General features: G+C 37.5%; 1 protein-coding gene across 17 annotated transcripts in view; it reads right to left on the reverse strand.

Annotated features, from left to right (window-relative positions):
• The window catches only part of LOC139456225 (RIMS-binding protein 2-like), a 316,067-nt gene that overhangs the window by 18,804 nt on the left and 270,078 nt on the right, over nt 1-27,185 (reverse strand). For 7 of the 17 annotated variants that reach the window (XM_071237818.1, XM_071237814.1, XM_071237815.1 and 4 more), the window contains 16 exons: nt 24,315-24,473; nt 21,308-21,348; nt 18,544-18,726; nt 17,418-17,493; nt 16,161-16,298; nt 14,786-14,869; nt 13,581-13,774; nt 12,136-12,214; nt 11,259-11,420; nt 10,686-10,817; nt 10,274-10,450; nt 9,320-9,516; nt 6,746-6,853; nt 5,771-5,944; nt 4,575-4,719; nt 2,013-2,542 (listed from right to left, as the gene is read on the reverse strand). In XM_071237818.1, coding sequence (XP_071093919.1) covers nt 2,013-2,542; nt 4,575-4,719; nt 5,771-5,944; nt 6,746-6,853; nt 9,320-9,516; nt 10,274-10,450; nt 10,686-10,817; nt 11,259-11,420; nt 12,136-12,214; nt 13,581-13,774; nt 14,786-14,869; nt 16,161-16,298; nt 17,418-17,493; nt 18,544-18,726; nt 21,308-21,348; nt 24,315-24,473 — 2,579 coding nt within the window. Of the gene's footprint in view, nt 1-2,012; nt 2,543-4,574; nt 4,720-5,770; nt 5,945-6,745; nt 6,854-8,451; nt 8,488-9,319; nt 9,517-10,273; nt 10,451-10,685; nt 10,818-11,258; nt 11,421-12,135; nt 12,215-13,580; nt 13,775-14,785; nt 14,870-16,160; nt 16,299-17,417; nt 17,494-18,543; nt 18,727-21,307; nt 21,349-24,314; nt 24,474-27,185 lie in introns of all 17 variants that reach the window. The other 10 variants (XM_071237829.1, XM_071237826.1, XM_071237816.1 and 7 more) reach the window with 9 other exon arrangements.

Genomic DNA, 27,185 nt, shown 5'->3' on the forward strand with positions numbered 1-27,185 from the left:
AAATCCTTTTCTTGCAAGGTATATATGTTACATTCAATGTGCAAAATGACTGAAATCTTTACTGAGGCAATTTACAAAATGCCAAATTATTTGAGTATTTGAAATACCAGGCAGGGTAACAACAAATACCATCTTTTAACATCTGTTGGTCATGGCCAGGGATTGAACCACCAAGTGAGTGAGTGAGTGAGTGAGTGAGTGAGTGAGTGAGTGAGTGAGTGGGTTTGGATTTTACGCCGCTTTAACAATATTCAAGCAATATCACGATGGGGGACATCAGAAATGGGTTTTACACTTTGTAACCATGTCGGGAATCGAACCCGGGTCTTCGGCGTGGCGAGCAAACGCTTTAACCACAAGGCTCCCCGACACCCCCAATTGAACCATCGACCTTCTGCTCTCTGGGCAGACACACTAGAACATCGAGGTCGTCTAGCTTGAAGATGCCCATGGGTATCCAATCAGAAAATATTCATAAATTATCATCAGACAATAATCTGGGTTCCTTTTTCCATAATGCTTGGATAACAAATATATGCACTGACAAAGAAACGCGAATACCATACATGTTGATCAATATTTGACGAATTACTCATATTCGAGAGATATTAGATTTGATGCACAAACGAACATACTGTTATGTTTGTGTGAACCGACGCTCATGAACGCATCATATGTGATGTTATAGATCCATGACTCGAGATGCACCATTTGTCTCATGCAGGATTAGCCTGTAAAGTTTGGAAATCATGCGCAGCATATCGTGATGAGAATAATGAACAAGTGTGGTTACACTTGACTGATTGTTAGTTTTGTCATAAAGTGATACACACTGGAAACATCTCTTCTTAACATACCTACTTCTCTCTATGTTTCTATGGTTTGAGACCGCCTCCGTGGTCTAGTGGTAGAGCGTCCGCCTGGAGAGCGGAAGGTCCGGGGTTCGATCCCCAGCCGCGTCATACCAAAAGATGTTAAAAGATAATACTATTGTTACCCTGTCTGGTGCTCAGCATTAAGGGGCTAAAACAAGGACTGGTTGGCTCGGAGTCAGTATACTGTTTCCGAGTGGGGTATTCATGTTAAACTGCGGCATGGTATCTCAGTGGGCTAGCCCTATAAAACGGCATCAGTCCGGACTAGTACAAGCAGCAACACACACAAACATGTGCATGCATGTCACAATATAAATGGAATAATCTTGGATGCGACATTTCACCTCACCTCTGTGGTTTGCATTTCTTTTGGCGATGAGTATATATCAAAACAAGTCAAGAACAGATAAGAACACTGAGGAGTTGTAACTTTTATCCACGACTGTTGATAAGCTTGATAGCAAAGGACACAAGGGTGAGATACTATTTCCCCGTTTACTTCCAACTTTTTCAGTTTGTAAACAGTAACAACCAGTGCATTGAGTGTAAAAAGTAGAGCTGAACAGCTTCAGTGGCAGAGAGATAAGGGATGTCTTTTGATTGTGTCGTCATGGTAACTGATGATGTCATCTGAAAGCATTGTGATGCAATTTACTGTAGCGATATCTCCTCGCCCCAATCATCCTCCCTTTCCGTAACCTGCAAGAAGACTCGTCCCCCTATCGATGACGTGCGCAAATGCATCAGACCAATCAGAATGTCGTTTGACTTCAATTACTTCGGTCAAAGAATCACTAAGGAACAATTTTTTATTTTATATATGTCTTGCACATAAAAATATTCCCAAGATACATTTCAAAGTGTTCAAATGTACTGTATAATACTGCAAGTCCTGATGTGTATTCAACAGCATCTGGAATATATAGGATATATGGGGGAAATAAACATGATTCATTAAGCAATGAGTTGACAATTCTGTTAGCTACGCCGGTTTCCGCTTAGACTGAACCCAGTCGTAAAAATGGCCACGAGTCGCTATTTGGCTTGTCCCGGAATAACACGAGTTAGTCACGAATGCTCTTCACCCAAGCGATATCTCTGGAAGCTAGTTTTGGAGGATAAATCTAAAAAACATACCTTAATAATTTGACCTTCACGGAAGGGCAGTTCTTCATCAGCACCATCCATATTTGGTGACATCACATGAGGATCATAATCAAACAAGGCAATAAATAGTCGTATTGTGTTGTCATCCACGGGAGGATTTATCTCCCCTGAAATTGAGTCCACGTCTCCATTCTCATCAAAGTCAAGGTCATGGCCATTTTCATTGGGAGTACTCCTGTTTTCTCTGAAGCCGGGACTTTGCGGACTGATTCGTCTCGACTTGATGGGAGTTTGACCTCTTGGTGATCCATGATCATGTGATCTGTCAAAGTCTGCAGAAGTAGGTGTGGTCATTTTGCGATCCCGGAAATCCTTTTTGTCTGAATCAACATTGAAGTTCTGTCCTGGCGACACTCTCCTCCTTGATACAACAGGGGGAGTGTTCCGGGGAGTCTCCGACTGCTGCTCTGATGGCACAAACGACGAGCTCCTCTTCGGAAGATTTTCAGAATCATCCTCAAATGATGTTCCCCTCTCGGTACTGCTATCACGGGTGATTTCTGAAGACCAATATTTGTTGTTTTATTATCAATAAGAATACCCAGCACATTTTCCTGTCTAACAATAAGCCTGTACATTTTGCAAAAGTAAACCTATTGTTGGATCGATTATGTATAATTATTTTGAACAATTTACAGTTTGTACTTCTTTCATTCAAAGACTCTTACCGGTACCTAAGATATGGAACCAATATTCAACCTTGAAAATAAGTGCGATTTTTTTTTTTTACTCTGGTCTTTTCTTCAAAACTAACTACTTGAAAATCTAAATTTTCCTTTTCTTAAATTTTACCTACAACAAATGAATAATGTGACTTTTATCTTTCATGTCTGTATTTTTTCTCAATATGACAATACTGAACACAGTACAAACACAATTAAGGATATATACTACTCAAAAGAAATTAAGAACACCTGATTCTTTCATATTACCATAGTTAATCTGTCATGGCCTAACAGAATAACTACAGTAATATGAAATAATCAGGTGTTCTTTAATTTCTTTTGAGTAGTATATTTCACATATATTCACATGTCAAAATGGACCCCTATGAATACATGGCCATTTCATTTTCTGACTCGAATATACTACTCAAAAGAAGTTAAAGAACATCTGAATATTTATTATGACTATAGTCAATCTACACTTCTTTTGAGCAGTAGATATGACAGAAGGAAAATCTCTCTCTCTCCAAAATGAGACCTATTTGTTTGAACCCAATGGCATATTTCTAACAACTTTATTTTCTTTATAGCAATTATTAATGACAGCCTATCCTAATGTTTCTTTAAAAATGTGAGTTTGTAATTTTGTGAAATCTTTCAAGATTTCTTTTAGGAAATTAAATGCTCAAGCATTAGAATGATTATTTGCATCCTGCCTTTTGGCACACAGACAAAGAAATAACTCAAAACAGCAAATCAAATTGGTTGCCTGTCTAATGTGATACACTCTACATGTACATATAATATAATAGCTCTCGAATACACAATGCACCCCAAAGACATTTTATTTAAGAATTGACATCAATATTTTGTGTACTTTATTACCAGGAATTTCCCCACAATAGGTCATCACATACTTTAATGCCAGTAATTTCCCCACAATAGGTCATCACATACTTTATTACCAGGAATTTCCCCACAATAGGTCATCACATACTTTAATGCCAGTAATTTCCCCACAATTGGTCATCACATACTTTGTTGCCAGGAATGTCTCCACTATTGGTCATCACATTCTTTATTACCAGGAATTTCCCCACAATTGGTCATCACATACTTTGTTGCCAGGAATGTCTCCACTATTGGTCATCACATTCTTTATTACCAGGAATATCCCCACTATTAAATTTCTCCACTGTAGATCAGCACATATTTTATTACCAGGAAATTCTCCACTGTAATAAAGTATGTGATGACCAATAGTGGGAAATTCCTGGTAATACATCAACAACTATTACATGGTTTTTTTCCAGCATGTTTGTCATTACCAACAGTGGGTATATTTCTTGTAACAAATGTTATATTTGGGATAACACTTTCTTAGTACAGATTCTCGTACTTTTTTTTGGTTGAGTCCCCTCCGGGATTCGAACCCACACTTGCCAGAGTGAGGCACCTAATCGCCAATTTACACTTGTCAGAGGGGTACTCAAGGTACGTGATCTAGACTACCAGTTGTCGGACTTTCATTTTGTGGAAGCCTTGGTGGCTGAGTGGGTTAGATTGCTGACTTTGTGTGCTGGCGATTTGGTGCCTCACTCTGGCAAGTGTGGGTTCGAATCCCGGACGGGACTCAACCCAAAAAAAGTACGAGAATCTGTACTTTACTAAGAAAGTGTTATCCCAAATATAACATTTGCTACATATGACCACTTACTAAATGGCATTGTGTATTCATAGGTATATTTCTTGGTAAGTACATCATTGCTTATAACTTGCATATTTCCCGATAAATACTTCATTACCTATAATCTGTCCATTTCCTGGTAAAAACTTAATTACCTAAAGCCATTTTTTAAATGATTACCTATAGCCGGTATTTTCCGCTGCGGAGGCAGAAGTTTATCACTGCCAGGGGTATCCTCTCTTTGAAATGAGGGATCACTGTTGGGTGACAATCCAACCACTCCAGTCTTCCTTGGTGCTGGTTTTGGAGATTTTCTGTCATCCGCCTAAGGCATTACATTCAAGCAAATGATTAATATCTATTATTACAATACATAAAAATCACGTGACATTTTTCTTCTGTCCCATGAACATATACTACTCAAAAGAAGTTAAGGAACATCCAATTCTTTCAAATAGCTACAGCTGATCTCTCATGCCATGACAGATTAACTTGATAGTCACATGTAAGAATTGTGTGTTCCTTAACTTCTTTTGATGAGTATATGTAGGCTTAATATGTTCAGAAGACAAATATCTTGTGTGAAAAGATCTGACAGTGGATTTGAAAGTATTTTTTTTCTAAATACTATTACAAAACACTTTCAAACGTTGTCATTTTTAACAAATATCCCTTCAGCAACAAAATACTTTGAATGAAGCTTGTTTCCAAAGCTGTACAGAGCTTTGAATAGTATTTGAAAAAAATTGATTCCAATAATATTCCCCATGATATAAAATTTCAATGTTAGATGAGCAAGCAAATATATTTGTTATATTGATTATATAAGCCCCTCTTTGATATTTTATTTGCAAAGTTTATGTCCTCTAGCGGTGGTCTGGATAGCTATTGGGAATGTCTCAAAAGATCTTCAGATATTTTCGCTTTTTCAAAGAGATTTTGGCCATTTTGATATTTTTAAAATATTAAAAATGTGATTATTGGTAAAAGTTTGGAATTCAAATCCAAATTCAAAAGCTAAAATCCCTTTAAAAAAGTAGAAGCAAATCCAGAACTCTTGAGACAAGATGTTCTGAACTAAGGGTGTATTATTGTTATTATTATGATGATTATCATTATTTTTCGGACATACAACAACTGATAGGCATAGATGCTATAGTTTAGAGTACTAATATTTTCTATAAAATTAAAACTATACTTGAAAAAATTCAAAACGAAACACTTCAAGAAATCAAATATTTGCATAAAAAAACATAGTTTTGCTGACAATTTGAAAGGCATGCATAAAGTGATGAGACAAGGGAGATAACTGTTCACGAGACTCTAAATTCAACCTGAAGTTCCCACTTCGCAATCAACTTGGACTGAAGTCTAACCTGATTGGTTGCTTGTGTATAGGGAGCAACCAATGAGAGGGAATGTCCTGAGACATCTGCATTCTGATTGGTCTCCTCTGCACCAATCAATTCCTCCTCCACTTCAGGAATATCAGAGAGCTCTGAGCTGCTACTTTCTATGTACGGGTCCGCGTAATTTGAATTTTCTGGACTCTGCGTTAATAAAATTTATTGAATACATAAATCAATAAAAACGTTCAAATTATAAATGTGAAGCCAAACCAACCCAGACCATGCACAAATGAATTGATCTCAGCATGCAAATGTGAAAAAAATAAATTAAACAATTTCATGCTGGCAAATCAAATATCAAGGTCATGCATAAAAAATATTTAAAAAATAAAATAAGCAAATTTCAAAGAAAAAATATAAATAGAATTGTTAGTATAGGTAAAGAATTTGGGGTTAAGAGTTACAAGTTGGGTTAACACTAAAATTGTGTATACTTGACTTACAGAGGGTTAATTCTGGCTATGACTAGACAAGGGTTAAGGAGAGGAAAGATGGAGGCACTTGTTCTGGACTTCCGATGGACATCAACATTGACAAGGACAATACGTAGCCATTCCGAAATTAGACTGAGAGAGAGCAGTATCCGAGTTCACACCACATAACATGTTACAGGGATTCGTGCTTGATTATTATTGTGTGGTTACCATGACAACAAGGCATCCATCACCCATGATTTTACCGCACTTCCACCATGTGCACTATGATTCAGTTTCCATGACAACAAAATACAATTGTGAGATAACACTTAATTATTTTTTAAATAACCTTCATTTTTTTTAGATTTCTAATTCGAGTAAGAACAAAATCAGCTGATCAGTTACTCATTTAAATGCAAATTACACCTGACTCATGCACTAACGAAATTTTGAAAGTTTTCCGAATTTGAAGCAGAGAATGAATACTTGTTTTCGATTGGTCAGAATGATCTCCCACGTAACCCACCATTGACAGCTGCTCGCCAGCTTCCTGCGCTTCACGAAACGCAGCCTCAATCTCCTCATCAGTATCATTCCCAGCATTCTCACTATTTCCTGTCGGGGACTTGGAGCTCTTCAGAAAAGGAGAACGTGCGGATATAGATTCAAGGAGACCCCAAACCATCAGTTATCTACTGTGCTAAGCCAAGGGTATATCAAAAACATGTTTGAATAGATGGAAAGTTATTTGATATATAAGAACTTTTCCCTGTCTACTGAAGTATAACGCACAATAAAATTGACAGAAATTAATACCAATTGATCTACATGTTGAAATTTCAAAAGAAATATTGAAAATTATTTTGTTCAACTGCTTGAAAAGATTGGGAGTAATGCACTTTACCGGACACACTTTTTCGAATTTCAATTCGCGCCTTGTGGATGATCGAGTTCACGCTGCCAGCTTGAAGCTCAGCTAGGCCAATGAGTTAATCTAATCAGCCAACACTCTACCACAGGAGCTATCACAAATAATTAGTGCTCGTTTACCAAATCATCAGCACCCGATTGTTTACCTTTAAGCGCATGTACAGTCACCATTTTCTCTGCGAAACCCAAAATTTGAATTGTATGGAGTTTCTTCAAATTACAATGGATTAATTTGTTAACAGGAAACATTTAACCCATACCCTACCTCACAAGGTGTGCCTGACTCTATGGATGGTAAAGGGGTGTTTGATTGGCAAGTGGTGCCCAACCCTAAGGATATGAAAGGGTGTTTAATTGGAAAGACGATTCAAGGGCTAAGGACAGAGTTGGAGGTAACCTACCCTAACCCTAACACAACCAACCCAAATGATCGAAGAGGCACGCAAGATGTATGAATATTCGCCATTAAGCACAACACGAAACTGTGCCTGGTAAACTGCATTGATCCCCAACTTCTTAAGAAAGACTTACAAAATAATATTTGGTGTTGAATTTTTTTTTTCCATTCAACTGTTTATATTTATCGTTTTAATTAAACAATTTTATCCAGATTACTATTATCCAAGACATATTAAAACATAAACAATAAAAATTACTTAAAAGAAAAACAAAAAATTACTTATCTCTAAAACCATGTGAAACATCTAAATGAATTCAAATTATGATGCTATAAATGTTTAAATCTATAATAAACTTCCTTCTTAAAACGATCCAATCTAGAAGTTGAAATGACCAATATATTTTTATCCGTAATATATATAAGACATTGACAACAAAGTCTGTATCTCCCTTGGCCGAGCACTCTAATGTGGGTATAATAATATGGGTTAAGTCTGAAAAAAAGCATTTTTTAAATTAAATAATTCAATCAGTTAAAGAGTGGTGTATATCAACAAATTGTGTTCGGCATGAACCATCACTGAAAGAAATATGATAAAAAATCAAAGGTCAAACAATCGACAAGTTTTGGGCAAGAATTCAAAAGTGTTTGAAATATTTGAACAAAGAAATAAAATAATATATCACAACTCAGGCGGACATATTTGAAATTTGTCACAACTAAAAAATATAGTTTGGGCCAAAAGACACTGATTACCAATTACCCGATTTATTAAATACACATATTATTATTTTAAGTACACATAAAATTTGAATTCCCAGACCTCACTTACACATGTCTAAAACAGATGTTGATAGCAAGTCTCAATTCTCTGAGTTGTGATTTAAAATAAACAGACTTACATGGAACCGTCTGTGATATGGGGTCATTTTTCTACGCTGTTAACAAAATTTATAAATATGTATTTTTTAGAGTAAAAATATCATTTATACTTATCCTGACTCATACAAATGAGTAATAAGTATGAGTCAGGATAAGATAAAATTAATTTTATTTCTGACACTCAAAGATAGCCCTTGCATTTGTAAGAAAGGAACATGCTTGAAAACTTGCCATTTTACGGCAAAACTCCTAAAAGTGTGAATTTATTCAGCTACCTAATGTGTATCATGCACAATCCCATAAGCCAGACCTTTTTTTTTAGGGGGTGGGGGCAATTGACATTACGTGAAAAAAAGTCAGCTCAGTTGGTCAGAAAAAACCAAAATGATTTCAGGATTCATCATAATTCATTGGGTTTTATTAAGTTGTTAAGATAAATTTTCAACAGGTTTTATTTTATCTTTTTAAACATTCTACTTATTTCAGGTTGGCGGAATAAAAAAAAGCCACTACTTTTTTTTTTTTCACATTTCAGTTTTTAGGGAATTAGGTGGTTTCGTAATGCAAATTTAAAAGAAAGTCTGGCCTAAGCAGTCTTTGTGGTGTTTATAAACACAAGTTGTAAAATATTCCTTGCAAAAAATAATCTTCTAAAATATTCATGCTTTCCATAACTTGAAAAAATATTTTCTAATTCAAACTTATCCAGGATTGTTAAACTAGTACAAAAAGTTCAACAGGATCTTGCATAAAAAATACAAATCAAAGTCCTTGAATTATAAAACATGACAGAGAACAGAATCAACACTGCCCACATCATGATGACCTAATGTCATATCCATGATGACACGACACAATCATCAGCTGCATGCTTCTCTTGTAGCTTACCCTGTGGGATGACCTTGACATAACTTCGCTGGCAACAGTTTTGGCAGCTCTGGCGGTGACCTCTTTGATTAAATTATGAGGAAGGCGAACAACACTAGAGTCTGCAGACTCTTTCCGATCAACGGTCAAAGTTCGTACAGTCAGTTGTTTTGGTATAAAGCCCTGGAAATCTTCAGCACCCAGCACAATGTGGTCATCTGGCAATGATAAATCGGACCTTGAGGATCTGGACCTTTGGGCGCATGGAATTCAGAATTATGATCGATGTGCAACTAATGTTTGTTTGTTTGTTGTGAAACGCCGTACTCAGAAACATTACAGCTATATGACAGTTGTCTGTAAATAATCAAATCTGGACCAGGCAATCCAGTGATTGATGTCATGAGTATCGATCCACGCAGTTCGGATACGATGACATGCATCAACCAAGTCAGCGAGCCTGACCACCCAATCCCATTAGTCGCCTCTTATGACAAGGATAGTCGCTTTTTACTGCAAGCATGGGTTGCTGAAGACCAGACAATCCACTGACTAACAACATGAGCTTTGATCTACACAATGTGTACATGCATCAACCAAGTCACTAGACAAGTAGAGAAGCCATGTAAGCATGGTTTCATACCAACATAAGGGGGCACGGGCGGCCCAGTCGTCTAAGGCGCTGCAATTCGCTGTGCAGAGTTGCGTCCCTTGGGCACACCAGAAACCTATGATTGTGGGTTCGAATCCCGGTTCACTCCGATTATGTTTCTAGGTTTGTCAGCACCATACCCGTGCTCGTGGGTTTCATTGAAGTGGTAAACGTCTGAGACCTGCATCACTTCGGGCTTTCCTCCCACATTAAGCTGACACGCTGTGATATAACTGGAATACTGTTAAAAGCGGCGTTAAACCCAACTCACTCACTCACTCATACCAACATACCACTGCCTTGGAAACTTCGAGAGAACTTACTTGTTGGTCCCTTGGCCTCTTTAGCTCTGTGCCCATCTGCGTACACCACGTATCCCGTGACAACGGCACCGTTTGAGAACCCTGATGTGTTGATGGTGACTGGCAGCCATGTTAGGAGCAGGGTGCCTTCCTGGGGCCCCGCCTCCACTTGAACATTGAGGGGTGGGTCCGGAAGCCCTGGGGGTAAATATAAAACGTCAACGCCAGAGAATAACCAGTCTTGATTATCCACCGAAACAGATTCCATTGGGGTGAGATGAGGTGAAATGGGGTTTAACGTCGCGTTCAAGATTATTGCACTTATATAGCGACGTTTCATCCCCTGAAAACAACTGGGGTGCATTACCCTGATGTAGAAATAAACGTTTTGGAAAAGGAATGGGCTAATTATAGGTCAGCATGTGTAACTCACCTCCAGCAACTGTTTTAAACTCAGTGCTGGCTGATAGCATCTCCTTTCTCTTTTGATTCTTCTCATCCTCGTACGTCGCTGTCAGACTCTTGGCTTGAACCGTCACCTTGTGTACTGCATTAGGGGCCAGCCCTGGCAAGAGGATAAGAAACATTACTGTCAGAACAGATCATGTACCAGCACCCTGTCGATTAGGGGCCAGCCCTAGCAAGAGGCCATCTTGTTTTGTCCAGGGCTTGTCTCATCTACTGAGGTTTGTTTGTTTGTTTGTTTGTTGTTTAACACCTCACTCACCAATACTACAGCAATATTCCAGCTATATGACGGCAGTCTATAAATAATCGAGTCTGAAAAAGACAATTCAGTGATTGACATCATGAGCTTCAATCTATGCAATTGGGATCGATGACATGCATCAACCAAGTCAGCGAGCCTGACCACTCGATCCCATTAGTCGCCTTTTATGACAAGCATAGTCGCCTTCTACAGCAAGCATGGGCTGCTGAAGACCTATTGTTACTCTGATCTTCAGGGATCCATCTACTGAGGATATACTATTCCAGACATACATACCTGTAAGAGTGTGTTTGCAAACACTGGGTTTGACGACGCGGACCTCCTTCCCGTTCACAGCTATGGAATGCTGGTAGGTGCTGTTGCCAGGCAACCAGGAAACAGTGGCAGAGTTAGCAGTGATGTCTGATATTTTTAACTCGGAGGGTGTCGGCGTGGCATCTGCAGGGGAAATGACTTCAGTGTGTGTATAATCAGATCGTTTTATAGGTGTATCTAAATTGATTTTGCCTGGGCTCCAGTAAAACAGTTCCCAATTTTTACCCAACTCTTGAGACCTAATAATAATCGGGTAATAGGTGGTATTAAATCTGGACTCTTTCCACCCCTAACCTATCATGACCAGAATGGACTTGACATCACCAGAATGTACTTAACATCACAAGAATGTATTTGACATCACCAGAATGTATTTGACATCACCCGAATGTACTTGACATTACCAGAATGTACTTGACATCAGCAGAATGCACTTAACATCAGCAGAATGTACTTAACATCACCAGAATGTACTTGACATCACCAGAATGTATTTGACATCACCCGAATGTATTTGACATCACCAGAATGTACTTGACATCACAGGAATGTACTTAACATCACCAGAATGCACTTAACATCACAATAATGTACTTAACATCAGCAGAATGCACTTAACATCAGCAGAATGTACTTAACATCACAAGAATGCACTTAACATCACAATAATATCCTTAACATCACCAGAATGTACTTAACATCACCAGAATGCACTTATCATCACCAGAATGCACTTAACATCACCAGCAGGAACTTAACATCACCAGCAGAAACTTGATATCATCAGCAAGTACTTCAGATCCAGATGGTGTTTCATGGTGCATTGTGTCACGCTTACCTTTGCCAACTAGAACTGTACATTGGGCATCTACTGACTGGCCTTTGTTAGACAGGCATCGCACAGAGATCCGATGAATCTGGAAATAAAAGTGTTGTCTTGGTAATCTCCTCAATGGTAATCTAAGATTCATTTGGTGTCATTACCACAGCCACATTGTCATATATACATAGCATCACCGTCATTATTTACTGTATCAGGTACAAACTCATAAGCCAAATAAAATTCTACAGAACAAATTTCACTGAAAATCATGGTTCACATGATAATAATTTAATTTTCCTTGTGTTCATTGAAATTCCTGCATTCTGATTAGTTGATGGGTCATGTGTTATTGCATTCATTTCCCAATGACTGTCAAAAATTAAGCCACGCCCACCGAAGCGGACTACTTGTATTACAACGGAATGTCGGGGAATCCAATATAACAGTCAAAGGAATTCCCTTTCTGCTCACGTGTATCTTCATGCACAGGACATTGAGCGAAATTCATGCATATTCATTGTCAAAACTACCCTTTGGGACCGAAAGACGAGAAGGAATGAAACTGCAAACGTGCAGGCTCCCTCGACTGTTTTTTCCCACTCGCCTCGGTTCCACAACTTTCATGTCTTCGGGTTTCATTTCTAACTAGTATTTTGCCAACTGTGTCTTCTCGTTCTCAGGGAATCAATGTTCTAATCTGGTGGCAACTGACCAATGTCATTTGAAACAGCCGCCTTCTCCCAGACATATTTTTCCGGTTCGTTACAGTCTGACTGTCGCCTCTTGCCTTTACTGACAGGTCCAATGAACTTTGTTTTGATTCTACTCTCCGTTGATTGGCCACCGACTTTGTAGGCGTGTCAAGATATGTGCATAAATTATACAATCACCTGATTCATGTCATACCACAGTATATATTCCTACACCTGGAATGTTTATCAATCTCGTCATTTTTGAATGCTTTGATATTAACAACTGTTGTGTTTTCGGTGTTGAATTTAATTATAAGCATTGACTGTGTATTTTTCTCGGTTCATTGAGGTATGACTTTGAAACAACAACACAGGTATGACTGAAGTTGGTGAGTAAATAAGAAAAAGTACAACTTTATGGATAACAACGTCTTGTTTATTGCATATAGCAACGTTTCGATGTAGATTCTCACACAGTTATAAAGCTGGAGTGTTGTTGTTTGTTGTTAAACGCTGCACTCAGCCATATTCCAGCTATATGACGGCGGTCTGTACATAATCGAGTCTGGACCTGACAATCCAGTGATTGACATCATGAGCATCGATCCAGACAATTGGGATATGGCATGCAGCGAGTCTGACCACCTGATCCTGTTAGTCGCCTCTTACGCCAAGCATAGTCGCCTTTTACAGCAAGCATGGGTTGCTGAAGACCGATTCTACCCCGGATCTCAAGCTGGAGTGACATACACAGGAATGACAACTTACATCTCTTGAATCAACCCCTTCTACTAGTGCCTTCGTTCTCTCGCTGCCTCGCACGGAAGTTTTGAATTCTTTGTCAATGAAGATATGATACGATGAGACTTCTAGGCCGGACGTCTGCTCTGGTGGTTTCCAGCTCAACAGAACGCTATTGGTCAGTTGACGATCAATGGACAGATTCCGTGGAAACGGCATCGCTAAAATCAGAAAGATTCATTCTTATGGTATTGTACACAAGATGTCGTAAGCCCTATACGTTTTTTGAGCTGCAAAGGTATGCAAATTATTTCATGAAATATTCTGACTGGATTAACACATGTCATCATATCCTAATTGCATAGATTGATGCTCATGATGTCAGTCACTGGATTGTCTGGTCCTGACACAATTATTTACAGACCGCTGTCATATTGTTGGATCATAGGTTTTCGGACATCATACATTTTCAGAGGGCCATGTTTATCGTGATTTTATGCTATAACGAGGGGTGTGGCATCACACAGACAGTTTTCTTTTATAAGTGAGTGAGATGTTTAACAGTTGTTTATGTGATTACCGAGAAAACTATGAATGTTTCTTAAGTGTCTGAAAACCCACAACACGGGGACAGATATAATATTGCTGAGTGTAGCATTTTACAACCAACAAACAACAAATTTGGGCCTAACACCCCCTTAAACATTTTGTCAGCTATACCACAGCATATTAGCAGACCACTGACTGATACTTTCGAAAACAAAAAGCATGGTATTGACAAACCATTAGCATAGTAATTGGGATTAATATGGGATTAAAACCCATTATCACCTGATCCTAGCACAGCAAAGGGATGCAACTCTTCTCTAAAAACAGAGTAACATAATAAAACAGACCAAAGTTGATATCACTAGTGTCATGTCCGCTTTTAATCTCAGAAAATATTTAACAGCTGTGTATTATCAGGCATGTTCTTGGGCAGTGGGGTAGCCTAGTGGTTAAAGCGTTCGCTCCACACACCAAAGAACCGGGTTCAATTCCCACATGGATACAATGTGTGAAGCCCATTTATGGTGTCCCTTCCACGATATTGCTGGAATATTGCTAAAAGCGGCGAAAAACCATACTCACTCACAGTGCCAAAACTGCAATTTAGGAGAATATAATAACACTAATAATCATGCATGTTCTCAGACAACAAACTGAGCCGATTCTGCCGCATCAACGCCCACCTTTACTACCTGGGTTTCCTGTTCCATCCACACGGTCCATGCTGCTGAGATCACCATGGGCATCAAGGCGACGTCGCCCATCTTCTGGGAGGAAATTAGCACATACACAACACAATTTACAGATGTAAAACAGCAAAATATTTACGCAAATACAAAAAGTCTAACAATTTTTTTTCATTTATGAAGAATTAATGGTCATTTTAATTTTTTAATAAATCTTTTATCAAAATGCAATTGTTAATTCATATACTACCATAAAGTCAAAAATTTACATATTTATTTTAAACTAGAAGATAATTGTTTCATTTATATTATTCGTTAGTATCACGTAACATATTAGCAGGGTCATTAAATGTTTTTCATTTTCTTAATCATTTTATTCTAAAAAGCAATTCACTTAAGAAACACGAAATCTTAAAACCTTTAGAAAATTGTAATAGAAATCATTTTTTTTGTACCTGTCCTGTAAAAAAATGTATTTCTTTAAAAAAAATTACATTAAAATAAAATTTAAGAATGTTCAAAGATGATTCATAAACTTCAAACAAAAAAACAACTGTTAAATAAAACTTTAATATATAATAATAATTCCCACATCCGCAGGGAAGGTTGCCAGGTATTGAGAACCACACCATTTTGCAAAGCATGTAATTAAACGTTACTGTCACTTCAGGCATAAAAAATACATAGGATCAGTCCCTTAAAACATTTGTGAAAAGTCTAAAATCTAAATCTCTACTCTAGGTCACCCAAAGACCAGGTGATCTAATCTTCAAACTTCAAAGCACATGCAAAAGCTTGCATCTATGAATTATAATAATTAAATAAATAATTAAAGGGATATTCAGGAAGACTTCAGACATCCTCTGTGCCTCAGGGTTTTTCACAACATACTCAACCTAAAAAAAAAATGCACCAAACCTTATAACTTCCTAACCCAAAGGACAAGATTTTCTGTTACTTAAACTACTAATATTACTACAGATATTCTATCCAATATATCTCCCGTGGCTCTAATTGGTCTATTGTTCATTCAACCTTCTTGAAACAAATTCTCGCTATCTGGCTAAAATATTACTGATGTGACATAAATCATACCCTGCTTAAGCCAAATGTAATTTACCAAATTTTATGAAAATATTTCCTTTTTCCTCAACTGTGTGGTGAAAAAGACAATGTATCTTAGAATAAAACATTTCTTCTGAAAATTTAAATTATTTTTTTCCCCTTTCCATTCCAAATTTCATTTGTTTTAAAATTTTGTTAGTTTTGGTGCATTTATTTTGTAGGTCAGTATATACTGTTATTCATCATGTACAATGGCATCATTAATTTTTCCTGACTCGTCAGTGGATCATCTCTTTGGGACTAGTACCTGTAAGATCAGAACGTAGCTTATCAATCTCATCGCTACTGTTAAACTCTAAGTCCTGGTGACTATTGGAGGCGTTACTATCATCAGTGGGGAGCCCAGCTACAGCCATAGCTGCATGGAAGTCCGACAGATCTTCTTCTGTGAGACAAAATAAATCATGCAACAGCCAAGCTGATATGAAGCTGGAACGAGTTCAAAACTATTAATGTCATCAACTGCCTGGATGATTTCATATTCATTATCTAGACTACTCAACACTTGTTAAAGAACATGTTGATCCTTAGCAAATGTTGAGAAGTGTATTTCTCACAGTTGGTTCTAGATAGGGAGGAGAGAGGAGAAAGGAGAAAGGTTTGGTATTGTATTGGGTTGGGTTGGGTTGGGTTGGGTTGGTATTGGATTGTATTGGTATTGGATTGTATGTATTGGGTTGGTATTGGATCATATTGTGTTGGATTGTATATATTGGGTTGGTATTGGATTGTATTGTGTTGGTATTGTATTTTTTTTGGTTGGTGTTGTATTGTATTGGGTTGGTGTTGGAATTGTGTTGGGTTGGGTTGGTATTATTTTGTATTAGGTTGGTATTAGGTTGGTATTGGATTGTATTGGGTTGGTACTGGATTATATAGGGTTAGTATTGGATTGTATAGGGTTGGTATTGGATTGTATTACATTGTGTTAGATTGTACTGGTTAGTATTTGGTTGGGAATAAAAAGTTCCAAAATATTACAAAAAGAATATGAAGAAATTGTAATAAAAAAATGATAAAAAAGACTTTCTATTTAAATTTTGGAATGAAGCAATATGGTAGATATTTCCTAAAATGTCTATCAAATATATACATGAACATGATGACTTCTTTAAACTGGAAGAATCAAAACAGATTCCATTACCTTTGTAGTCAAAGAAATTACCAACATGCATGTTTGACAAAAGTGCTTCACACTAATGTGTAACTTGACCTACCAACCCTAACATTATAAGCAATTCAATATTTATCTATCTCTGAATGAAGCTGCTATGCATGCATATAGAGATCCAGATTCATAAAGATTATTACGTGAGATAATCAACATTCAACAATCCCTCTACATAGATGCGGAAGCAGGCATCGCTAGGTGGATGTATATTGTATCTGATAACTGCCAGAACCAGTAACAAAATGAAGCTCTAAGCCCTAGACTATTACATCTAGAAATGAGGATTGAGATATTCAAAAATGTGAAAAAAGTAAAAACACGTTTCCGTCCTACCTGCTACCTTCTCTATGAAGTTTGACGGAACCAGCCCCCGTCGTCCATCAACTAGCTCACCCTCAAAAAAGCCATCCTGGACGATAAAAAGGATAATTAATTTGTGTTCAAAACATAAATAGTAATCTTCGTTAAGATATTACTTGATTAGATATTTACAACATTAATGTTTATCATCTGCAGAGGCATCATGATAAGCCTCCGCATCACACGTGCATTATTCAGATTTTAAAACAAGGGCAGATAACTCTAATATGTATTTTTCAGCTTTTTAAACAAGGGCAGATAACTCTAACCTACTTTCCCCAAAATGCTCAAAGTTGTCTTCAATTTCACTGTTCTGCACATAGTGAGTGAGTGAGTAAGCATGTTTTTTACGCCGCTTTAAGCAATATTCCAGCAATATCACGGCGGGGGGACACCAGAAATGGGCTTCACATTCTGCAGATAGTCCTGCATGACCTGTACTTAAAAAACTGACGTCACACCACAGAAACAGAATGTTTTTCAAAATGTTGGTAAACTTTCAAGGCAGACAATATCAACATGGTGGAGTGCCTGGGAACTGATGAATACATTTCAATTGTAATCCCTAGGTTTTAAAAGCACCATTTTATAAACATGCCTCTTGATGTGAACACAATTGTGTTTGATGATTGGTTCACAAATTTTTACTATAAGAATTTAAAGACGTGAATCAAACCTGCAACCTCAAATATCATGTTAAGTTTTGTAATCCACTTTTTTCCCACTGAGCTACCAGGGCAGGTGATGAGAAGTTGTTCAGTTTATCATGTCACGACTCCAGCTAGTCCATGCTGCATGTGTTTTTTCTTTCGCGCGCTATGAGCAAATTCATTTTATACCACGATACAATGTATTGTTTCACTACAAGGTATGTCAATGTTTTCTTTTTTTTTTAAGGTATTTCTTGCATTTAGACGGTTGATAAGTTGGATAATACACTTCTCTTCGCTTTTGGTTGAAAATGTAAAACCTTGAGCTCCGGAAAATCCCTTGGCACTTTTCCCTCGTTCATGGTTTTACATTTTCAACCCAAACAGAGGAGGCGTGTTTTATACTATACATGACACACCTTGTCCGACCAGACGTGTACGTCACTCACCTCATCCATCTCTCCCAGCACCAGGACGTAGTCTCCAGCGTTGAGCGGCAACTCTGCATCTGGGTTGTCGTTGGGGGAGTGCTCATAGGGACGATAGGAATATTTAGCACAGTAGACTTGAATAGGGCCTTTCCTAGCCAGAGAGGACATGCGACTTTCACTAAGGGCAATTTCATTTTGATTCTGGAGAAGAAAGAAAAACCTTGGTATATACAATGAATAACGACACCAAAACATTCATTCTACGACTGTACTCTTCCACAGCACCATCAAAGATATTGTACTGTTTGTTTGTTTGTTTGTTTGTTGTTTAACGCCGCACTCAGCAATATTTCAGCTATATGACGGCGGTCTGTAAATAATCGAGTCTGGGCTGGACAATCCAGTGATTGACATCATGAGCATCAATCCACACAATTGGGATGGATGACATGCATCAACCAAGTCAGCGAGCCTGCTCACCCGATTCCATTAGTCGCCTCTTACAACAAGCATGGGTTGCTGAAGACCAATTTGAACTCCTATCTTAACAGGGTTAATAGCAGTTCTGACACATTAAGACACAAACTGTAGAAGTCAATTCACTATAAAAATGTCAACAACAAGTCTCGATCACATGCCAAAGCAGATCCCACCGGGTGTAAAAGGCAAAATAGTGGTGAAAATTATATGAATGGATCACTGAAAATCAGTGATGATCCAGGTGTTCGTGAAAGTGTGAGTGAGTGAGGTTTTATGCCGCTTTTAGCAATATTCCAGCAATATCACAGTAGGGGACATCACAGATGGGCTTCACACACTGTACCCATGTCGGGAATCGAACCCGGGTCTTCAGGCGTGACGTGCAAATGTTTTAACCACTAGGGAGTACTAGTATGGGAGTTAAGATCCTCTTAGCGCTAAGATCGCTTTTGCAAGTGGGTCCAGGTATGAGGTTTTACTTTTAGCTAGTAAGACCTGATGATTTGAGTAGCAGATGGAATTTGTACTTAGTGTTTCAAATCAAAAATCTAAAATCAAAGACAAGAAATGAAACCTTTTCATTATAGATGATGGGAATCAAACCTGCAACCTCACATATCATGTTAAGTTTTGTAACCCACTGTTTTCCAACTGAGCCACCGGGGCAGGTGATGAGAGAATGTTCAATTTTAGATGTCATGACTTAGCTTTGTCTATGCTGAACATGTTTCTCTCGCATGCTTTGATCGCATTCCTTTCATACCGTGACACACTGTATTGTTTCACTATAAGAGTGATTGAGTGAGTTGGGTTTAACGCCACTTTTAACAATATTCCTGTTATATCGCAGCGTGTCAGCTTAATGTGGGAGGAAAGCCCGAGGTGATGCAGGTTAAACCCACGAGGATGGGTATGGTGCTGACAAACCTAGAAACATAATCAGGGCGAACCGGGATTCGAACCCACAATCATAGGTTTCTGGCGTGCCCAAGAGATGCAACTCTGCACAACGAATTGCGGCGCCTTAAACGACTGGGCCACCCATGCCTTCACTATAAGACATCTTGATGTTCTTTCTTTTTTTTTTCTGTTAGTTCTTGCATTGAGACGGTTTTGTAAGCGTGACAAGGCACTCCTCCTTTGTTGTGGTTGAGGAAGTAAGACATCAACAATGATGTATCTATCTTATTTCCTCAACCATGACCTCGGTGTTGTGCTTTATCATTCACTCATAAACCTATTACGGATAGTCACCATTGTTTTCAGGCAGTAGTGACATGGTTAGTAAAACTTCGCTAAAATGCCCTCAATTTTATCTCCTCGGTCAGGAAGATCCGGGGTAGAATAGGTCTTCGGCAACCCATGCTTGCTGTAAAAGGTGACTATGCTTGCCGTAAAAGGCGACTAACGGGATCGGGTGGTCAGGCTCGCTGACTTGGTTGATGCATGTCATTGATCCCAATTGAGTGGATCGATGCTCATGATATCAATCACTGGATTGTCCAGTCCAGACTCGATTATTTACAGACCGACGTCATATAGCTGGAATATTGCTGAGTGCGGCTTTAAACAACAAACAAACAAACAAACAAAGCTTAGTAGATGAGAGAAACCCTGGACAAAACAAGATGGCCTCGGTCACTGCTTAACTCAAGTTTTACTGTGTCATCTAAAACCTCGGACACGTCTTTTATCCCTGACATAACTTACAATCATTTTGCATTAGGTTTGGTGATATGAAGCGTCCATATCTATTACTGAATGCATGCGTAACCTTTGTCGGACATATTTCTGTAATTCATGTTTTGTTTCCAGTATATTTGGCCTTTCCATCAAATACAACATAAATATGTATGTAAAATATAACTGAATAAAAATTTATCATTCAAAACTGGCTCCCACAGGAGATATCGCTAGGGTGAGATCAAGCCATATCTACATTGTAGATTTCTGCAATGAAATTGCATCCCAATGCTTTCAGACCATTGTGACATCATTGGTTACCATGACATCACAATCAAATGACATCACTAATGGCTCTGCTACTGAAGCTGTTAGCAGTACTTTTTACACTTAAGACACTGTCTTCAAACTGAAATAGTAGGAAGAATGTTGTTGGATGATAAATACAATCTCACCCTTGTGTCTTTTGATATCAAATATATCAACACTCATTGATATATTTGATATCAAAAGACACAAGGGTAGGATTCTCTTTATATATATAACACCATTGTGAAGACATGAAACGGAATAATAACTCGATAACAGAACACATGCAACATGAGATATACAAACTGACCTTTGACCCTCGGTTGCTTTCCATTCCCGAATCTTCTTTTTCTGGAATATAACAACAATACCTCAACATTTTGATTTCTTAAAAAAATAAAACCTCAGCAGTTACGTAGAATTATTCACAGCATCTTCACATCAACATCTTCACTAAGGATCATCACTGTTGCAGCATCGACACCGTCCTGGAATTCGTATATTTCAATCTGGAGCATATTTCAAAATCAGCTGACATGCCCCCCCTAAAAAATAAATGTTCAGTTTTCACACATCTCCATCAGTTGACCAAAGGATTAATTCCCCTACAAACATGGTACAGAATACTTATGTCAATTCCCCATTGAAATCGGAAATGTACATGATCTTGACACGTCAATATCACTCAGTGACATATCTCGTACATTTCCTCATAACATTCCAGTCAGATCAGAACCATTGTCCACTTAACCCTTCATACAAAAAGTGATTTCAGACACAGAATAATCCAATAAGAATAAGAACTGGACACATTTCCATCAAATTTCCTTATTTTGATGGCTATTGGCTCCAAACGGTAACCAAATAAAATTTGTTCGTAGTCTGTCAGAACACATAACTGTGTAATGGCATTCGTCAGATCTGGCATTTAGTGTTGGTCTACTCCCGCTAAATAGGTGCAATTTACATGTATGTCTGTCAATCTACAATTAACTCAATATGGTCTCCGAGTAATACGGTGAACTTTTCCGCGGTTTAAATGATTCATTAATGATGATGACTTCCACACAACTGATTTTAACATAAGTATATAATATTGCTAAAATGTACAAGATAAAATTCAAACCAACAATAAAATTGATTATCAACAATGTGTTTCCACAAACAACAACAAGCAAAGAATATGACATATACACACAAATGAACAGAGAATTCACAACACTTGTAAGCAGACATATTTGTTTGCGACGATGCTGAGGCAACAAATTGCATTTAGAACAACATATTACGCACTTGAAAAATCTGGAAACATGCACAAAATTGCATGTCAATCAACTGTCAGTATCATCACTGAAATGGACAACCAATAACTAGATTCTCAAGGGAAACTCGTGCAAGTCAATAGTGCATGATCTAAAACGGAAATTGAAAACTGCTAAAAAGATTAGTGTGGAAAAGTGACGGAAATAAAAGTACGGAAACATTTGAAGCGACAGAACTATCGGAAATAATCAGAAGATAAAAACAGACAACTAGGATTATTTGAGTTTTTAAACACTTTCTAATTAGTTATTTCATAAGAAGAAATAAGTTTAGTTTTAAGGTAAATAGTTTTTCACAAATTAGTACATTGCAATGGATATCAAACAAGTAAGTGAGTTAAAATATTATGTTGCTTTAGAGCTACCTCAGCCATATAGCAACACAGGCAATAATAGAAATGATCTGCCACAGTAGGTTGAATACAAAAGAAATGTTAACTGTGAAATATTTGTTTGTTTGTTTGTTGTTTAATGTTGCGCTCAGCAATATTTCAGCTGAATGACAGCGGTCTGTAAATAATCAAATCTGGACCAGACAATCCAGTGATTCATAGCACGTGTGCGATCTATGCAATTGGCATATGAAGACATGCATCAACCAAGTCAGAGAGCCTGATCACCCTATCCCGTTAGTCGCCTCTTACGACAAGCATAGTCCCATTTTACGGCAAGCATGGGTTGCTGAAGACCTATTCTAACCCAGGTGTTCACAGGTTGAACTGTGAAATAACAATGATAGTATCTATATATTAATATCAGTACAACATACCGCAATTTGTCAGCACAAATGACAGATGGAAGCAGTCACATTTTGAAATCAGTTTAAAGTTTGAATGCAAGTTTTCGAAAACTAAGGAACTCACTTATCAAAAAAAGATCTTTACATACTTCCGGGTACCCATCTTACAGCTGGGCTGACTGGTACGCTTAGTTGAGTGAGTGAGTGAGTATGGTTTTACGCCGCTTTTAGCAATATTCCAGCAATATCACAGCAGGCGACACCAGAAATGGATTTCACACATTGTACCCATGTCGGGAATCGAACCCGGGTCTTCGGCGTGATGAGCTAACGCTTTAACCTCGAGGCTACCCGCCCGCCCCACTAAGTGGAGTACTTCGACCAGTAATACAATGAAGCAAAAGTGTCTGAACCCTGTGGTCTCTTTGTGTGATTCAATATTTTACCATCAAATTATGACTATTATATTCATGCTGACAAATGTTGCAAGATTATACTTTCAATACAACTATTTAAAAAAAAAATTAACCCAAACTTCTATCTAGTGTTTCTTTCACTGCCTTAGTGTACTGAAACAAAATAAAGCAAGTATTTCTTGCATACTTTGAATACTGTCCAGTCCATTTTGAATTATTTTTTCTGATTACAAATTGACAAAAATGCAAATACATCTTGAATACTTTGAATACTGTGAATTCCATTGTTTGATAGGTATTGACGGAAGACAAATTTAAATGACTGCTTGTCAGTCTTGTTTGACAGCGGTCTACGGATCTGATCCGAAACATCTCTATTACAGTAAAATAAAGAAGTTATTTCATGTTATCCATAAATTGTGTCTATACAAATATATCTTCAATCCATTTTGTAATATTTTTCTGATTAAAAATTTACCAAACTGAAAATATATCTTGTATACTTTGAATATTGTGAACTCTATTTCGTAACATTTTGTCTAATTCAAATTTTATTTACATGTAAGTTCGCAAAAAATACAAACGAATGATATGTATGTTGGTCTTTGGATTTTGTAATATCAAACCAGCCATCTGGTATACATGTTTATTTACGTACTGAAAAATTTTTTACTTTTTTTTATTGTTCAGTATATAACTGTTCAAGTGTACGTGTCACAAACTACATAGATGAAGGAAAAAACACAAACAGGAAATCAAGACAAAAGTAAAGGGAGACAAGAATAATTGGTGATGACATGCAGACCACTACAAAAAGCACCAGGAATGGCAACCAATCACCTTCTAGAGATTTTTGATTGTCATCATCCGAATCTGAGGCGGCAAGTTCTTTAAGTTTTTTGGAGATTTCATTCAGTTCAGGGTCCTCACAATCGCTTTTGTTTGGGGAGGACTTATTGTTGCTACTGAGATCATCATCCAATTCCTCCTCTGCGAAACCTAATAGGGAGTAATTATTGTAGAAAAACGTAAAAGCAAACTGTGCCTACCGTATCTCCTCTAATTTGAGCCCCTCAATTTGTAGCAAATCTTTATTCCATTTGGCAAGGTTTTCAATCCATTTCAAAATAAATGGTTGTTTAACACTACCACAGAGAACCATCAAGCAAGTGGCTTGAGCTTTCTTAATAAAAAACAGAATATAAATGACTATCGATACTAAAGCATCAGACAAAAAGATAGCCAAAATTATTAAGGAATCCGACTAAAAAACTGCTTTAATGTTTACATAGGGTGAAAAAATAAATCATGTGGTTCCTAATCATCTGATTTTATGAAATTATGGTCAATGGGAATATACAATTTTGAACATGCATTCATTTAATAATGAAAACTGGGCTGAAATACAAACATTTCATGTCAGTCTTCTTGAATTGTATATCACTCAGAACACTAGGATCAGTGGCAAAGTGTTTATGTGAATTTGGTTATTGGAACCACAGTATTTGATTTTGAAGCCTACACAATTTAAATTCCGCAATATACTCCAGGATCATTATTAGAGGAAATACAGCAATTATTCCTCCATCACCATCAGCAATATCTGGAAGCGAACAAATAATCTTTAAACTTTGAATTGAAACTTCATCAAGAAACGTCATGAAATATTTCATGAAGAAGCTGCTGTGTTCTAATTTCATGGAGAAGATACAATATTTAATTTGAGCTTCACCGAAATGTTTTGAGCAAACTAAAATCAATACTTATTTTTAAATGATTTAGTGATTAAGTAACACTTAAGTATTTAAACTGATTACCTGTAAAACGGCAATGACAAGAATTAACAGTCTCGATTATCCATCAAAACAGATTCAATAAAAGGTTAAATAGTGGTGAAAATCAGGGGCACAGGTGGCCGTGTCGTCAAATGCACCGCGATTTGCTGTGCAGAGTTGCGTCCCTTGGACACACCAGAAACCTATGATTGTGGGTTCGAATCCCGGTTCGCCACAATTATGTTTCTAGGTTTGTCAGCACCATACCCGTGCTCGTGGGTTTCACCAAAGTGGTAAACGTCTGAGACCTGTTTCACTTTGGGTTTTCCTCCCACATTAAGCTGACACGCCGTGATATAACTGGAATACTGTTTAAAGCGGCGTCAAACCCAACTCGTCATTGTCATTGTATTGTCATTTAAATTTTAATTTACTAAAATAAAGATGTAAATGATCAAAATAGGCTTTGATTAACTGGGATCTCACATAATATCATGTTATGACATAAAACAGAAATGCTGTACCGTATTCGACGTAATAAGCGCCAAGGGCGCTCTCAAAATTAGAAAATAGGGGGCTCTTATTAGAATACTATTTTGGTGGAAAAAACAGAGTTGAAAGATAAATTTTGTGGTTTATGCTGACAGCCTGAAATGTTTATGTACGACAGATATGTTTTTCCAGAATTTAATTGCCCATAATTAAGCGTGCATATAACACACGAGTGCGTATTATACGCGAATAAATAAGTCTTGTGTACATTGATCAATCGGAAGGGGTGCTAATTGGGATTGTTCACTCGTCAATATGTTAGCAATTATCGCCATGGGTGCTTATTAGAGCGGGGCGCTTATTACGTCGAATACGGTAATTTCAAACAAATGTTCAAGAGTGGCCTGATGTCATATTTTGAGCGATATTCCAGCAACACCATGTTGGGGGGCACCAGAAACACCTTCACATAATGTATCCATGAGTGAAATCAAACCTAGGTCTTATGCATGATGGGCGAACACTTTAACCACTAAGCTAACCCACTGCCCCTGAAGTTTGAGATAATGGTGGAATGATACCATATATGAATATTGATTAGTGGAGCACTTCAGATCAAAGATAGACTTTAAGATCAAATAAGATCAAACATGCATTTTGAGATTAAAGAAGTATTAAGAACATAAGCATGCATATTGAGAATACCTTATATTTGTAATGAGATGCGCACAAGGGCTTCAGTTCCTCTGTTCGTACAACACCATAAAGCCTTGAGTGAGTGAGTGAGTATGGTTTTACGCCGCTTTTAGCAATATTCCAGCAATATCACGGCGGGCGACACCAGAAATGGGCTTCACACATTGTACCCATGTCGGGAATCAAACCCGGGTCTTTGGCATGACGAGCGAACGCTTTAACCACTAGGCTACCCGACCGCCCCATAAAGCATTGAAGTCTTATATGTATGTAAACACCAAATATATATACCTCGATAACAGTTAATGTTTTCTTTTTAAGGAACCAACTAAAATACTTTTTTTAAAACAGGTATCTACTTAAATGCACACAAAAGAATCAAATTAAACTAGTTTCTTTGAAGTATAAACTTCTAACATATATGAAGATCAAGTATTCGATTACATGATAGATTAGGAATGTAACTGAAATTTTTATATATTTAAATTAAACTGCCTATAAACTTTTATTTAATCTATCCTCAAACAGAAGCTTCACTCATAATCCAGGAGGCCTCTTATAATGTCTCTCTTGGTCTGGATTACCATGTTACCATGGCAACATGTAACTACAATAAATGAGTTAATTTTTCTCATCAGTCCAAAGGGAAACTAAGAAGCTGATCACAAAATAAATTGTGTCACATCTATTCAAAGTTGAGTCTATCTCCAAATCTAGTGATCAGTTATTCTTTAAACAATGGAAGTTC

Source organism: Haliotis cracherodii, unplaced genomic scaffold (assembly GCF_022045235.1).
Source record: "Haliotis cracherodii isolate W230 unplaced genomic scaffold, xgHalCrac1.p SCAF_11, whole genome shotgun sequence".
Lineage (NCBI taxonomy): Eukaryota > Metazoa > Mollusca > Gastropoda > Lepetellida > Haliotidae > Haliotis > Haliotis cracherodii.